Source organism: Chiloscyllium plagiosum, chromosome 1 (genome assembly GCF_004010195.1).
Source record: "Chiloscyllium plagiosum isolate BGI_BamShark_2017 chromosome 1, ASM401019v2, whole genome shotgun sequence".
Lineage (NCBI taxonomy): Eukaryota > Metazoa > Chordata > Chondrichthyes > Orectolobiformes > Hemiscylliidae > Chiloscyllium > Chiloscyllium plagiosum.
The window spans coordinates 122,298,089-122,316,218 of record NC_057710.1 but is presented as its reverse complement, the minus strand read 5'-3'; the positions used below and the strand labels follow the sequence as shown (position 1 = coordinate 122,316,218).

The window sequence follows — 18,130 nt, the reverse complement described above, 5'->3', positions numbered from 1 at the left end:
TACATCAACAAAGTAAAGTTGTCACAAGCATGTAAGTTTTGAGCATGGTTTTCAAGTTTAGTAACATCCCACCACTTTCCAGGAATTAAAGTTAATCCTCCATGTAAAATAGCACGTCACAGAAGACCATCCTGAGTCTGTGCTGGATATTTTGAAGAACATACTAGCTACTGCCACTCCGCTGCTCTTTCCCTATATTCCTGCATCTCTTTCTCCCCAGGCATTCATCAATCCCCTTTTCAAGATTATAATATAATCTATATCCATCATCTGATCAGACATTGTATTCCAGGGAAAGAAGATGTTTTATGTAATAGTGGGAGAGTAGAGAATGAACCTTCTTGAGAGGTGGGCGCAGTAAAAGAAAAAGACTGAGAGTGGGATAGCCTGGGAATGGAGAAGGCTATTGACCTTCTTCCTATGGACAGCTGAAACTGCACTTCCTCATGGGCCAACCTTGGACCAGATGGTCTGGCCTGGTGTTGTGCCCTCCAATGTCAGGCCTGGGCAGTATATGATAATATTCAATCCAACATTTCAAATCAGCATTTCTGCAGAATGTGTGATGATGAAGTTTCAAAGTTAAGATTTTCTCTCTACAAAGGAGCACCTTGACACTTTAATCTTTCCTGCATTTCTGTTTCTGTACCGAGTAGTTGAGTCCTGGCCTAATTCTGTAACATACTGTCATATTCTCAGCAAATTTACAGTGACAATATTATGTTATCCTGTTGCTGGTTCTATACAGAGATGAGAACAAAGTTGGAAATTAAGTATACAGTGGGTATGTGACTTTGAAAGGGCACGTAGAAAGGAAAGACGAGTGAGGTAGCATTGTTAGTATAGGACTGAATAACTACACTGGAAAGAAATTATCCTGGATTGAAAGATGTAGAAACCATATTGCTGGAGGTAAGAATAGAAAGGGAAAGCAGACACTGTTCCAAGTAATGTATGGGCCCTTAACAGAAGCCATATAGTGCGACAGAGAATCAGAGAATGAGGCCACGTGACAAAAACAGTCCAATCATCATGGGTAACTTCAATCTTCATGTAGATTGAAGAGTCAGATTAGCAGGAAAAGCCATGAGGTACAATTTATAGAATGTATTCAGGTCAGTTACCTCGAACAATATGCTGTGAATCCACCAGGAATTAAACTATTTTGGAGCTGGTGATGTGCAAATGAGACAGGTTTAATAGATGGTGTCAGAATATAAGATTCCCTTGGGAACAGTGACCATAACATGATAGAAATTAGCATTCAGATTGAGAGGGAGGAACTTGTGTCAGAAGCAACAGTGCTCAGCTTCAATATGGGTGGTTAACAGGAATGAGGGCAAAGCCATCTGGAATGGACTGGGAAAGGAGTTTAACAATGATGATGATTGAGAAACAATGGTAGATGTTTCATAGAGTAAGTACAAACTTACAATAAAAACTTAGCAGTAACAACATAACTTCACACCTAATTTTCTTTCATTCTGCTTTACTATTTTGTTTTGAGTTGATTTAACTTTCCTTCCTTTGAGGTGATGTTCCTTACTGAAATCCAAGTAGCTATTAATTCCTTAAAATAACACCTTTGAAGTTTTAAACTAATTAAGTTAGTTTTCCAGGGCCTTCTAACAGCACCATCTCACTAACCAATGTATTACAGTTTACTATTATGTTACACTTGGAGTTTTCATCACATTCACCCTGGCTACTGAGTAGCCCAAGTCCAGCTATCTCTGCTGAGTAGCCCCAGGTGGAAGTGTCCTCACAGGTCTAACTGTTTCCTCTACTGGGTGATTCCCAGTCTCTGGGTCCTTCTCTCTGCTGTGCATTTCCAATTGTTTTCATATTGCTTTCTTCTCACATAATCAATTTTCTCACTCTTAACCAATTTCACAGTCATTTTTTGTTGACTTCTAACATCCTCTCTACCCCCACACCTCCACCAAACATTTGGTCCATTATTCTAATTGGAAATCTTATGAGTTTAATCTTATCCTCAATTTGTTTAGTCAGCCATAACAGTATCATTTTTACAGTGTGGTTTATATTTCTCTTGGAAATACAGAATAAATTAGATCTTCAATTTTAAATGAATGCTTGCAATTGTTTACTTACAATTATCTGTATAAATTCCTTTCTATATCAACCTCAGTCAATTTGCCTCTCACATGCCCGCAATTGGCTTTATTTACTTAAGGTTGTCACATTGGACTTAAGCACATCTCAAGCTTAATATAAAATTCAAGTACTTTGGGATATTTAGTTTCCAACTTTTGTAACCCTATTAAATCAAACCTATTCATCTCTACTTGAACAACCAATTAATCTGTCTTGTTATGAAATGCAGAAGTGGGAAGTAAGGAAGTGTGGGGGATGACTCCTGACAATGCTAGGAATATAAAGCACCACCAGCCAGGCATTCATTGCTGACTGGCAGAGGGGCACTGTGACAACACATCTGGGCTGCTATTGAGGAAACTACCTTTAATCTGGTAGGGTGGTTGTGGACAAAGCCTGCTCCCTCTCCAGGACCATGGATGTAACTATGGAAGAGAAGCAGGCAGTCAGGTCTAACGGTCTCCTCCATAGCCCACTGCCTGGTCCTATTCATGGCCATCTTGGCCAGGTAGGGACGTAACTTCTACCAAACATGAGAGGGTGAAGTTAACAGGATGGAACGAACATGCCAGAGATTGGTGTAAATTTTGCCACTCTGCTTTTGCACTGCTTTGGGATGGCTCCAATGGTGCAAGTGGGACCCAGTGGTGTCTGGGGTCTGAATGCTGAACTGCATGCCCTGGAAAATGGTGCCTCCATTGGTCATACCAACCTCAGAAATGGAACAGGCTCAATAATATAGAAAAGGTTGCTTAGCAAGCAGCTGCTGTTTCTCCTCCACTGACTCAACCCAGTTGGCAGGTAGCCATTGTAACTGTAGCACCTGCTGGTTGGATTTACTAGATACCTTTTCAGCTTGACATGGAAGAGGATACCAGTGGGCTCAAAACATTTCAGCCCCATTGCTGAGAAAGGGCACAGGGATGTTTTATCATCTGACCTCCAACATGTTTAACTTGGCAGTCCTTGATGCTGCCATTGTGTATGTTAAGTGCAAAAGGACATAGATCCTTTAGCTGGGTGAACTCAAAAACCCAAAAATATTTAAGACCGGATATAAAACAATTTACATAAAAGTTAATGGGAGACTGTAATTTGACTGTTAAGAGTGCAGAAGAATAGGGAAACCAAGTTTAAATTCTTACTCAGCCGGAGCAAGAATTGGAAAGGGCATATACATCAGTATGTCAGTTCACCTCACTTGGTTTGCAAATGAACACAGTTACTAGACCATGAATAGACTAACTCCATGCCCAATTCTCCATTTTATGCTGCCTTTAAGTGAGTTTCATCCTGGGTGTAGAGCCTTGCAAGATTTAATGTGAAACACATATTTCATCATTTGAACAGACTGTAGACTAATAGAAATAGAATATTTCAGTCCAGTTCAATCTTTGTAATCTTGGATGAACATCCCTCTATGTAAAATATAACAAATTAACTTAGGAAGGAAGGGAGTACGTCATCATAGGTTGGGAAATATTCTGACACATTATTTTGTTTGGCTGATTTGATTGATGGATTTATTGTTGGCACATGTACTGAGATACAGTGAAAAGTGTTGTTTTGTGTACTATACAGACAGATTGTGCCAAGCAAAATGTTTCAGGGTAGCAGAACAGAGTGCAGAATACAGTGTTACAGCAGCAAAGAAGGTACAGAGAGCGAGATCAGAATTAACCTTTCAAAGGTCCATTGAAAAATCTGATAACAGTGGGCAAGAAGCTGTTCCTGAATCTTTTTGTACATCTAATCAAATATTTTTTACCTCCTGCCTGATGGAAGAATGGAAGAGAATATAACCGGGGTGGGAGGGGCCTTTGATTATGTTGGTTGCTTTCCCGAGGCAGTGGGAAGTATAGATGCAGTGAATGGATGGAAGGCTGGTTTATGTGATAGACTCGGTTGTATTCAGGACTCTCTATAGTTTCTTGCTGTCTTGGGAGGAGCAGTTGCCAAACCATGCTGTGATGCATCCAGCTTGATGCTTTCTAACTGACCAGATTCTACAACAGACAGGCAAACCAGCCTGTCAAATTACTATCCAGGTGGTGACGTAAAGACTTTCTCGAAGAAACCTACAATCTGCTAAAATCTTTAATCCAGGATCCAATATGACTGCTGCTAAGACACGATTTAACTGAACAAGTCAATTGCTAAAGTATTTTTTGAAAGGCAAGAATCAATCATGTTATTCCCAGTGTCCTATGCCTGGGACAAATGGTACTTAGGAATCTGATAGTGCTAAATGGTACAAACATTCTTTCCAACAGGAGAGAAGATCAGCTCAATAGAATAGACAAGTACTTCGGTAATTGTCAAGTACATTAACAGTTTCTCAATAATGAATGCCATCTCTATGTCATTCCTGCTAGTGCATTGTCTAGGATTAATCAGGATATATTAAAAATGATAAACTTACGTTTTTGTGGTTGACACATTTCATGAGTACAAGCTCTCGATAAGCCCGTTTGGCATGCGTCTGGTTCTGAAATGGTCTGCTGAGTTTCTTAATGGCCACATTTCTATCAAGTACAGCATCATATGAAGCACTACATCAAGGAATATAATTATAAGCAAAGTTAGTCAAACTACTTGTGATTGTGGTGTTAGTATAGTTATCAACACTTGCTCCAAAATCATTCTGTCCAATATTAGAGTGGAAATGCTGAGCAAGTCCTTCTGAAATCTTTCTCTATTATTTTTGTACAGGAATTCATCCATTCAATATAAAAAGGTTAATGTCTCTACGTAAATGGTAGCAGTAGAAACAATACATGAACCATTTCTGTTAGTGGTCCTCAGATTAATTTCAGAGTTAGTATGGTATGTTAATAGTATGTGAGGGGATAAGCAAAGGGTTACACTTTGAGAGTCTAGTAGGGTGCAGAATACAGAGCTAAGGGCTCCATAACCTTCTAAACGCAGTTTCCCTTCTCCGTAGCTACAGGTAGAGGTCATAGTCTGTGCTGCACTTTTCTTGTGAAAATCAAATGATTTGAATAAAATATCACATTGCGAATACTAAAATGATTCCACAGAACTTCAGGATGGACTCATGGTAAACTCAGTCCACATTTAGGTAACTCGATAACTGCATTCAATGATTACATTACAATCATTAAAAATGACACCAGAATAAATCACCTAAAATTTACTCCTTTCCTTTTATTTTCTTTCCACGTTGTGAATTGCTTTTCAGCATTTCTCTGTAAGTAGCATAGCAGGCAGACTTCATGAAGCCTTTCCCAATGGTGCTCCACAACCACTGATCATAAAATTTTGTGTGACTGTGTGTCGAAATTCTCACAGTTTCTAAATATCCCCAGCCCAACTGACCTTGCCTGTGGAATAGTGCTGAGTTTTGACACATTGGTACTGTCCAAGGATCCAACAGAGAAGATAAGCCTTTGAGGAATAATGCACTTTACTCAACGCATTCCATTATTTTGGGAGGTAAAACATTTGCCATGAAATATTCATCTTACTATCCTAACTTCATAGGCACTGCCTCCTGAGGAGGCTGCGAGAACCCAGAGCATCCCACCCATCAACTTCATCAAACACCACCCACCTCTCTCGTGGTAGAGTCTGCAGCTCCAGGATTGAAATGTTCTGGCACACCAGAACACTCTACCCAGAGCGAGGACCCTGAGGGACTGCCAAGGAAGAAGGAGAAAGATTAGCATGAATGCTAACAGCACAGACACTTCTTCCACAGACACAGTACCTTATCAAGGTAAGAGATCTGATTTAGGAGATAATTTACATTGATGAAAAATTAACCACCCTAATGAAATATTACCTTTGTAACCTGTGACCATATTAGGTTACCTTCATAAAACAGCACTGTCTGTCACCATTTCTGTAATTGCTATTACCAACAAACTCGATGCTCCAGAACGTTATGTTTGGAATGGGCTGACAATTTTCAAGGAAACTGTGCTGCGAAGTTTGCCTGTCACTGTTTTCCATATTTACATTCCTTGCTCATATTATTATGGGTAGAATGAGGAAGAGTTTCAGGTCTGCGTAATGAGGCAAAATGTGGTCAATTTTTACAAATTGATACAATGCATCTCTCTTCACTTGATAGAGACTGGCAGGCAATTTGTTGTTCTGCTATAAAATGTTTGAAACTATGAATAAGTAGGACACCTAGATCAGAAGGTACTAAGTTTTTCATTAAATTGCTCTGAAATAACTGATTAGAATCCCTTGCAGTGTGGAAACAGGTCCTTCGGCCCAACAAGTCCACACTGACCCTCTGAAGAGTAATCCACCTAGACCCCCTACCTATATTTACCCCTGACTAATAACCTATGGGCAATTTAGCATGACCAGTTCATTTAACCTGCATATCTTTGGACTGTGGGAGGAAACCCACGCAGACACAGGGAGAATGTGCAAATTCCACACAGACAGTTGCCATAGGCTAGTATCAAAGTCGGGTCCCTGGCACTGTGAGGTAGCAGTGCTAACCGCTGTGCCACCCAACCAGTGGATACAAAGGTGCTATAACTCTGCTTTGGTGACCCTAATTTGGAAAGAGAAATGTTTAACTTTTAGCAAGATTGCAAATGCCTACATAATACACAAAGTTAAGATTAAGAAAGTGTTTTCTCCTGTAGTTGTGGGTTTTGACCACCTAGTGTCACTAAAGAGCAAAGTAGTTCTCAGAATCTATTGCCTGAAGGTCATATTGTTTCATCTATCGAGAATTAAGCAGGTTTACATATAATTATTGGACATTAATAGGTTTTCCTAACTTTCTTTCCTTCAATTCCATTGTTTCTTGTTTAATTTATTCTTTCACAGGATGTGGGTACCACTGGCTATATCACCTCACAGCGCCAGAGACCCGGGTTCAATTCCCGACTCAGGCGACTGACTGTGTGGAGTTTGCACATTCTCCCCGTGTCTGCGTGGGTTTCCTCCGGGTGCTCCACTTTCCTCCCACAGTCTCAAAGATGTGCGGGTCAGGTGAATTGGCCATGCTAAATTGCCCGTAGTATTAGGTTAAAGGGGTAAATGTAGGGGTATGGGTGGGTTGCGCTTCGGCGGGTTGGTGTAGACTTGTTGGGCCGAAGGGCCTGTTTCCACACTGTAAATAATCTAATCTAATATCAGAATCTATCCCCAAAAAGCCTGGAGAATGTGGCCCTTTCCTGAGTCTCTGCAGTTCTAACCCTTAGTAAGAAGGGTCTAGGATCTTGACTGATGGACAGTGGAGGAACAGTAAGAAAATTTCACATCTGGATAGAGTGTTAGGACTTAAAGGCAATTTGCAAATGGTCTGCTTTCATGATCTGTTGCCCTTGTCCTGCTTGGTGGCAGAGGTTGTGCGTTTGGAAAGTGTTTTAAAGGAGTCTTGGTCAGTTACTACAGTGCATTGTATGAATGGTATATACTGATGCACAATGGTGGAGGGAGTGAATATTGAGGCGGTGACTGAGGTGGCAAACAAGTGGGTTGCTTTGTCATGAATGGTGTCAAAGTTTCTTGATTGCAGGTGAAGCTGACCTCCTCCAGGCAAGTGGAGAGTATTTCATCAAAGTCTTAACTAGTGCTGAGTAGATGGGGAGCTGGAAGTGAATAAATCTCTGCAGAACTCTCACGCTCTGACCTTGTTCATATCTACAGTATTTATATGACTGGTCCAGTTCAGTTTCTAGCTGATGGTGGCCCTCAGGATGTTGATATCGGGGGTTCAGTGACAGAAATGCCATTAAACATTAAGGGGATATAGTTCAATTCTTTTTCTTTGGAGAGCTTTCATGCCGAGCACTTCTATGGTGTGAATGTTATTTGTTACAATGGTTATATATGGCATCAGGTTAAACATGGGCAAGGAAACTTCCTGCTGATTACTATGTACCATCCTCCCTTGGATGATGAATTAAAGCTGTTCCATGTTGAACAACAATTGGAACATATACTAGTGTAGCACAAAACAAACTCTGGGTGGGGGATTTCAATGCGGATTCACCGAGAGTGGCTTGGGTAGCAGCATTACTGACTGAGCTGATTGGGTTTTAAAGAACATAGTTGCCAGACTGGGTCTGGGACAAATGATGAGGGAACCAACAAGGGGAAAGAACATAATGGACCTCATCCTCACCTATCCACCTGCCACAGATGCATCTGTCAATGATACATTTGGTAAGGGTGACCATTACACTTGTTCTTGTGGAGACCAAATCCTGTCTTCACATTAAGAATATCACACATCAAGTAGCATTATTACCGAGCGAAATGGTAAAGACTTTAAACAGATCTAGTAACCCAACACTGGGCATCCATGAGATGCTGTGGCCCATCAGTATTGTGCTTCTATACAATTTGCAAACTCATGACCCAGCATATCCCCAAATCTACCATTACAATCAAGCCAAGGGATCAACCCTGTTCAATGGCAAGTGAAGGTGGAAGGAATGCCAGGAGCAAAAACAGGTGCAACTAAATATGAGGTGTCAATCTAGTGAAACTTCCAAACAGCATAAATAACAAGTAATAGATATAACTTAGAGCCCTGCACATTCCAGCCGCAATCAGCTGTTAAAGATGATAGACAATTAAACAACTCACTGGAAGAGCAGTATTCACAACAGGCTCCAGTCAGATGTGCTAAGTGAATGATCTGTCTTAGCCTCCTCCAGTAGTCCCCCAGCATCACAGAGTCTAGGTGTCAGTAAATTCGATACTGGATACTGTAGAGGCTATGGGACCTGACAACGTTCAGACAATAGTACTGAACACTAGTACTTCAGAACTTGCCGCACCCTAGCCAAGCTGTTCTGAAAGCTTGTGATTTCAGATAAACCTGTTGGACTATAACTTGGTGTTGTGTGACTCCTGACTTTGTCCACTGCATCCAACATTGACACCTCCACATCCAGCTGCTCCCATACAGCTGAAACACTGTCATCTACCAGACAATGTGGAAAAGTGCCCAGACTGTCCTGTACATAAAAAACAGGAGAAATCCAACCCAGCCAATCTATTCTTGATCATTAGTAAAGTGATGGAAGGTGTCATTAACAGCACTGTTAAGCAGCACCAGCTCAGCAATAACCTGCTCAGTGATGCCCAGTTTGGGTTCCACCAGGGCCACTCAGATCCTGACCTCATTACAGCCTTGGTCCAAACATTGACAAGAGAGCTGAATTCCACAGGTGAAGAGAGAGTAACAGCACCTGACATCAATGTCAAATTTGACTAATTAACTCCAGCAAAACCGGTATCAATGGGGGCAAACTCTCCATTTTTGGAGTCATACCTGGCCTACTGGAAGAGGTCAGTCATCTCAGTTCCAGGACACCTCTGCATGAGTTCCTCAGGATAGTATCCCAGGCCCAACCATCTTCAGCTGCTTCATCAATGACCTTCCCTTCTGACATGAAGTCAGAAGGGGGGATGTTTACTGATGATTGCACAATGTTTAGCACCATTTGTAATTCCTCAGATACTGAAGCAGTCCATGTTCAAATACAACAAGATCTGAACAATATCCAGGCTTGGGCTGACAAGTGGCAGGTAACATTCATGCCACACAAATGCCAGGCTATAATCATCTCCAATATGAGACAATCTAATCACTATCCCTTGATATTCCACTGTGTTACATTTACAGAATTCCCCAATATCAACATCCTGCAGCTACCATTGACTAGAAACTCAATTGGACTCATCACATAAACTCAGTGACTACAAGAGCAAGTCAGAGGCTAGGAACATTGTGGCAAATAACTCACCTCCTGACTCCTCTTAGCCTGTCCATCATCTGCAGATCACAAGTCAGGAGAGTGATGGAATACTGCCCATTACCAAGATGAGTGCAGCTTCCACAACACTCAAGACGCTAGACAAAGTCAAAATATAGCATTGCCCTTGCCTGGCACCACATACATGAGCATCCACTCCCCCCAACACTGATGCTCCGTAGCAGCACTGAGTACCACCTACTAGATGTGCTGCAGAAATTCACCAAAGATTGTTCGACAGCACCTTCCAAACCCACAATCACTTCCATCTAGATATCAAAGGCAGCAGATACATGGGAACACTACCACCTGCAAGTTCTCCTCCAAGCCATTCACCTTCCTGAGGTGGAAACACATCGCCATTCCTTCACTGTTGCTGAATCAAAACCATTGCATGCTGAATCAAAACCATGTACTGTGGGTCAACCCACAGTACATGGACTGCTGTGGCTCAAGGTGACAGCTCCCAACATTTTCTCAAGGGCAACTAGGGACAGGCAATAAATGTTGGCCCACCCTTGTCCAACGAATGAATAAAAAAAACAGAAGTCCTACCATCCTTTTGTCTACTATTTAAGCTGCCATTGTTATCTACCAGCCTCCTTGTTGCTGCCTGGGCCTATCTTCCAACTGAATTGCCACCTACCAGAAGTGCAAAGTGAATATTGGGATTCACAGAAAGAGAGACTGTGGGGAAAGATAATGACATTTAAGGAGCAGAGAGACAAACGGAACAGATGTGAAATAAGAAGTGGAGAATTTAAACATAATGTCACATAACAGTTTGTCAATAGCTAGCCACTGGGAAGTCCAAATCTGTTCCAGTTATTGGCATCATTAAAACTTGCTCAATGTGCACTAACAGCCTGCCTGCCAAACCTTGACATGGGAAATCCAGCAAAGTGAGCTGGACGTCAGACTAAAAGAGATTGGGTTGTCACTTCAAACCAGCTGCTAGCCAAAGTTTTTTTACAGCCAGAGAGGTGTCTGATAGGATTCCTCTCCCTGAGTATTACAGTGTCCCAACCAAGTCTCTGCTCGAACTCCTAACACTGGGAGATCCCAGGCTGGCGTGGCTATCCAAATAAGTGGACACTGGGGGTTCTGTCTCTCACCAGTTCCCACAGGAGCTCAGGAAAATAGCAGAGGTCTGGCCAAGCCTCTGTTGTATTCCAGGGTATACTTGTGGTATACTGGCCTCTCAGCACAATCACTGTAGAGTTAAGTAATCAGACAGCACTAAGGGGGAGATCTTAGAACTCATTGTAGAAAAGATACCTTTCTGAGCCAGAAGCTACCACAAGACCTGACAACCAAGGGAACTGCATTCATCATGCAGCCACAGAGGTTGAGTATCAACCTACAAGCCCTTGCAACTCTGGCAATGTCAGATGGTAAGCCATGTGATGAAAGAATGTTGGAATATTATTATTGTCCGAAGCTCCAGACCACAATGTGAATGTGAAAATACACTTTTCCATCTCAACTCAGACTCTCTGAATAAAAGGTCACACACCATCATCACGACCACACCAAATGGCATTATTCATCCCAGTTAATCCCACGCTCTTAATGGTTTTTCCCTTTTGCTCTGCAAAAAATTTCTTTTCAGATGTAAGTGCATTTCCCATTTGAAAGTAACAATTGAATGAACTTCAACCCCCTTTCCAGATCTTAATAATACATGTTACTAAAAGCATTCTCATTTCCCCTTTGATTATTTTGCTGATTACTTTAAATCTGCATACTCTGGTACTGACCCTCTTGCCTTTGGAAGTAATTATTTCCTTATTTTCACAATTCAGAAACATTCATCATTTTGAACTTTGATTTCTCCTGACCATCACTGTTTTAAAGAATACAATATCAGCTTATCCTAACTCTCCACATTGCTGAATCGTTTCATATCTGCTCCCAATCGATTACATCTCCTCCACAACCTCTTTAACACCTTGATATCCCTTTTAGTGTCCCATCCCCTGAAGTGGACACAATACTCCAGCTGAGCTACCTTCAGTGATCTATTGCTTTTTCAGAATTATGGCACTGAACAGGTAGGAATTAAAGCCACAAAATTGGTGTCACCCTCAGCACACTTTGCTGAACATTTCAATGACATTAAATTATCTTTAGCCCTAAAAATGCTGCTGGGTTCAAAAGGAATCTTTAACATAGCCTGATATTCTGTAACTCTGAAACAAAACAACAAATGAAACACTTCAAACACAATTTAACTTGAAACTATAAATACTGAATCACCTTACCTTGCCCACCAGGCCTGTTCTCCTTTTGCTCACTTATCTTTCTCAATGACCTTGTATCTGAACTTCAATTCTCGTTTTGCACCTCATGTACCCATATTGAAATGTTTAACCACCTTTACTTTTCTGCTTTCACGCATTTGCTATGTGTCCTACCAATGAGATTATATTTTTAAAAACATTGCTATTGACTGGGAAGAAACTTCTAAAGGGAGAAAGTGAGGACGGCAGATGCTGGAGTACCAGAGTTGGAAAATGTGGTGCTGGAAAAACACAGCAGGCCAGGCAGCATCCGAGGAGCAGGAGAATCGACGTTTTGGGCATAAGCCCTTCTTCAGGAATTCCTGAAGTAGGGCTTATGCCCAAAACATCAATTCCCCTGCTCCTCGGATGCTGCCTGGCCTGCTGTGTTTTTCCAGCACCACATTTTCCAACTCAGAAACTTTTAAAGGTCAATTTTCAAGTCAAAGACAAATCCAGTTTCTGATGATTAGCATATTCACGTCACTAACAGACTCACTACTCACTCTAACTGTTACTATGTTCTGATAGTATAGTTTAGTTGATTTAATGCCAAGTTCAACTTGTTATGAAGAAGCTCCATGGATTCAAGAAGCTACATGTTGTGGCAGAATGGGACTAATAGAATCAGAATCCTTCCTTCAGGATCAATCCTTTTAAAGCAGTTAAGGAAAGACTTCCCTAAGGCCAATGATAGAAGGCTGGATTGTATGCTTTTTAACAGGATGCGACATTTGGAGTAGTCAATACATTCCACTCACTCCTGTGCTTGTGTGATCAAGTGATGGAGGGCCACATAGAGACTGGTTGGAAAGAAGGAAGCTAAGGAGAGTTGTGATGGAGGTGTTTCATAACCAATCAGGATTATTAGCCAAGGTATTTATAATTGACCTGGATGACCTCATTGACCAAGTGGTTCTTGACTGGGGTTATTAACCTGGACCATTCAGAAAAGCCTTGGCTGACCAATATAACCAGGAGATTAGAGTCTCTTCAAGTTGAGGACTGACCCATAGCCAGTGTAGTGTGCACTAGGAAATAAAGGGTGAAGGGAGCCGGCCTCTGTGCAGTTATTTCAATGGCTACGGAAGAGAACAGGGCATACCTGAATAACATTCGCTTGCAATTGTCATCTTGGAGTTGGGGTAAGCATTTCTGGTGTGAGTGTGGTACTGGAAAAGCACAGCAGGTCAGGCAGCATCCGAGGAGCAGGAAAATTAACGTTTCAGGCAAAAGCCCTTCATCAGGACTGCATTTTTGGCATCATGCCAATATTTTGGAAACTTGACTCACTCGATCCTGCTGTCGATGACTGGGCCCAGTATGTGGAAAGAATGTGATATTTTTTCCAGGCAAATGGCATTGGGACAGATGAAAAGCAACGAGTAATCCTTCTGACCGCATGCTGACCTGCAGAGTTCTCAGTTATGAGGGGCTTAACTTTCCCAGAGGTACCAAACACTAAAACCTTCCAAGAGTTGACACAGTTCTTTCATTATGACCCCGAACCTTCTCGAACCTTAGGATGTTATCAGTTTTACTCAACTGTTAAGAATCGGAGACTTCTGTATCGGGAATTTTCATGAGGTGATGATGACTGGCAGAGGCATGTGATTTGGGTTAACCCTGAATGAGATGCTGAGAGACTGCTTAATATGTGTGATTAATGACATACCATGCAGTAGTGCCTATTAGCTGAAGCCCAAATAGACTTCAAAGAGCTACTGCAGCTGGCCTAGTCATTAGAAAATGTGGCAAGTGGAGCTTGGGAACTACAGGGCACCCCAATGAAAGTGGGCACCCTACCTGTCTGACTGCACTTGGGGAACAGCATATGAGAGTAGACAATCACAGAGCCTCACATAGGGCATGTCCTGAGCACAGGCACCCTAAGCCAGCCCACAGCCAAACTCCAGAAAAAAGTCAAGCCTCAGCCAAGTGACTAAACAGTTCTTCAGGGTCTGGGCCATACTAGTTGTGGCCAGTACATAGACTCAAGACAGCAAAGGAGTCTCACAAGGCCTGACGAGAATAAGAAAATTCAGAGACTGGTACCCAGGAGAGTGCACACCCTGGAATGTCCCCCTACACATGGTTTGGAACAATTAAATTCCTTAGTAACACCCAAATTGGAGCCAATTAAAATTAATATTTGGATAAATCGTCTCCCAGTTTCCATGGAAGTCGATACCTGTATCTGTGGTTGCAGAATCTGTCTTTAATAAGCTTCAATCGGGATTGCAAGGTTTAGGTTTGCACAAAACCTCAGCCAGATTGAGAACATACACTGGGAAACAATTCCAAATTAAGACTCTGGCTTTGGTTCTGCTCTCCTATGAGAAGCAGTTGGTGGAGTTACCACTGATATTTTTTCCTTTTGAGCTGTGCTCAGCTGCACAGGCTGTCACCATCACTGCTGTTGCTGCTGCCTGGACCCTGCCTACACCTGGACCTGTAGCAACTACTGCCTGGGCCCTACCCACACCTGGGCCTGTTGCTGCTGCAAAAAAATTAACCAGGAGACAGGAGATCAGAATCTCCCCAGTTGCGAAGAGACTCTGACCTGGCCTGCCACAGCCAGTGTGCTGTTCATTAGTCAATAATGGATGCTTTGGTGATGGGAGCCACCCCCTGTGCAGTTATTTCAGCATCATATGACAGAGAGAACACCACAAACAGGAAATCTGTCATGGATATAAGTTTAAAGTTTGTCTGCTTTTCTGAATGATCTGTTATTTATTGAAAATGCAAAAAGCTCAAAATTGTCACCGTTCCCTGCAGAATCGGTTGCTGCATTCAACCATGGTCACAGTGACAGACCTTTTCATCTGCCCTTGTGCCATCTCATCATAACTACCAGCAAACACAAACTCATGGTCAACAGCTGGAGAATGCAGGGGTTCAAACAAATTCAGGCAATTGGGTCATTAATAAGCTTAATGGCAGGAAGACTGTGTCTATTTCTGTGCCTGGTCAGTCTGGGCCATTTTGGAGACAGGTGTGCTGATGTTATATTGCTAAACCCATGCCATTGTACTCCATTTCATATTTGTGTTCTGCCAATCTGACATCCAGTACTGGATGAGCAGAAATGTCCTCTTGTTATATACAGAACAACCTTGGCTATCTGAACATCAATTATCCGAATTTTGGATTATCTGAACAAGATCGCAAGTTCTCGCAAATACGTTACATCAACGAGGTGATACCGACACTTCCTCCAGTCCTCATTAACGAAGCTATCGATGGTTTGTGACTTTTCATGGAGTGGTATGATGAGGGGGTAAGAACAGTTTGGGGCTGAGAGGAGCGACAGATATATAATAGTACTAATCATATTCACCTCGGTTGCTGTTGTTCTGAGCATTTGTTGGTGGGTAACGGTGGCCAGGACTTCGGAGTTTTATTCATAAGGCAACAGTTGCTATAACTGAAGGCACCACCGCTGTTGCCCGCCTGCACATGCACACCCTCCCTCCTGCACTCTGTCCATGAGACCTCCAATCACCTTTTGATCCTAGTACAATTTAAGGAGGCCTTGTGTGTGAATCCTGCCTGGTGCCTGCTTTTTGTTTTGTTCCTGGCATTAATTATTCTGATCTGTGTGCAGCATGGACCTCTCTCTTCTCAACCTTTCTCTGTCCTCTATCTCTACCTTTGCAGCACAATCAGTTATCCAAACAAAATACTCCCAGCCTGTCTAATTCAGATAATCGAGTTTGTTCTGTACTGTGAAGACTGAAGCCATTGTTTTCAGTTCCCTCTACAAACACTGTCCCCTGGCTACTGACTCTATCCTTTACCTTCACAACTGCTTGAAGTTAAGGCAGTACGATCACAAGCTTGGTGTCACATTCACTTGAGATGAACTTCTGACCTCACTTTTGCATTATCATTAACTCTGCTTATTTCTACCTTGGGATGTGGTCCTGCCTTAGAGCAGATGTTGCTGAAATCCCATTCATGCCTTCATTACCTCCAGACCTGCCTAACCCAATGCACACCTGGCTGTGCTCCACATTGTACCTGCCATAAGATTGAGATCATCCAATAATCTGCTGTCAATGTCTTAACTTGTGCCAAATCCAATTGTCCTATCACCCATTCTCCCTGATTGACTACCAGTCAAGCAACATCCTGATTTTAAAAATCTTCTTGTTCCTCACTGTTTCAGAAAATTTCTCCAGCCTCACTACGCTCTGAGCTCCTCCAATTCTGGCCTCTTGTGCATCCTTAATTTTAATCATTCTACCAGTTATAACGAAACTGTCATGCTGAAACTATAGACTCCCTTTGTTGTCCTTCTCTACTTGTTTTCCTCCTTTATGACAATCCCCAAACTCTACTTTCTTAACCAAAAATTTGATTATCTGACCCAAAATCACCTTATATGGCAAGGTGTCAAATTTTGTTCTTTAATGGTCCTGTAAACCACCTTACTACATTTTATTATGTTAAAGGATCTGTATAAATACGTTGTTTTTGTTGAATGTCAAATTCATAATTGCACTCCATTGTTAACCGAGCAATTGATATATTCCACAGCCTTTCATGAGGCATCTTCCATGTACTACAAGAATATCTTTGTAAAGAATTTACATATTGCTTGTTCAGAAAACTTCAGGATATGATCTTCCATTTAGACATTAATTCTAACTGTCTTGAAATACAAATGCAAATCTAAACATTCCTTAGTCTTTTTCTTATAGGTTTGTCATACACGTTGCAAATTTAGAAAATATTTCTAGTTTATAATTAGTTAATAACTGAAGAGGATCAGGGTATTTTGTGGTCTGTACAGTATTGAAAAACAATATTACTCAAATAGTTTGATTTTAATTTCTAGTTTTCATTTATAAGTGGGATTTGCCAAGCATACACATCAAAAAAACTTGTAGATCGATAGTAATTAGATAGGTACAGACAGTTGCTTGGAGTGGAGGAGATTTCACAAGCAGATTCCTAACTTCCTTTACTTTAATGTTTACTCAAGCAAGGAGTAATTTTCTGCTACAAGAGAAATTATTACATTGAATAATGCCAGCCAGGAAAGAGTTACAACATATGAATGTTTACTGTCCATGTTCTGTGCATGCTTCTTAGCTCAAGGCAGAAGGGTGACATTCACCTTTGAAGCAATTATAATATACACTCACCATACAATTCCCTGAGCTCCAGATCCAATGGGCTTTAGATTCTGGTAGCGTTTGAGAACTGTGAAGGTAGAATCACCTACTTCTACGCTGTAGAACTGGTTGTCCACTTTGCTTTTACTCATGTTGTAGTGTTTAGCAATATATGAAACATCCACTTGTTTGCCAAATCCCTGAAATTAAAGAGGAGTTATTAAATTATTGTATTTCTGAGATTAGGACAGCATGGTACATATAGCAAAGTAGTCCTGAAATAACCTATTATCTATTCATTATCAGAGTATCCCCTTAGAAATGTGAAAATGTATTCTCTTAAATAATTGGCAATAATTATATAAAATTATCTCCAAGCATGCATCTTCCAAGTCCACTATATATTTTTATCTTGACAATCTTGAATTGTCCAAAGATATATAATAGTCCCAACCCTCACTGGTTAACATGCAGTGAATTATACATTTTACAAGATTACAACATATATTGTTAAAGACAGTGACTGGATTAATGGCAAAGCAAAAGTTGAACTTAATCATGGGGATGGATGTGAGGCCAGTTAATTTGTTATACAGCAAGGCAAAATATGGATTAGAGCTTTCTTTACCAATCAAATGCCTTCTCTAATTATTTATGTTATAAAATTGGATGATGGTACTACTTAAAAATGTGTTGCTGGAAAAGCGCAGCAGGTCAGGCAGCATCCAAGGAGCAGGAGAATCAACGTTTTGGGCATAAGCCCTTCTTCAGGAATGAGGAGGGTGTGCCAAGCAGGCTAAGATAAAAGGTAGGGAGTAGGGACTTGGGGGAGGGGCGTTGG

General features: G+C 41.4%; 1 protein-coding gene across 6 annotated transcripts in view; it reads right to left on the bottom strand.

Moving 5' to 3' along the window:
- The window catches only part of mapk10 (mitogen-activated protein kinase 10), a 206,186-nt gene that overhangs the window by 82,215 nt on the left and 105,841 nt on the right, over positions 1–18,130 (bottom strand). For all 6 annotated transcript variants that reach the window (XM_043695968.1, XM_043695978.1, XM_043695996.1 and 3 more), the window contains 2 exons: positions 17,320–17,489; positions 4,541–4,670 (listed from right to left, as the gene is read on the bottom strand). In XM_043695968.1, the coding sequence (XP_043551903.1) occupies positions 4,541–4,670; positions 17,320–17,489 (300 nt within the window). The remainder of the gene's footprint in view (positions 1–4,540; positions 4,671–17,319; positions 17,490–18,130) is intronic.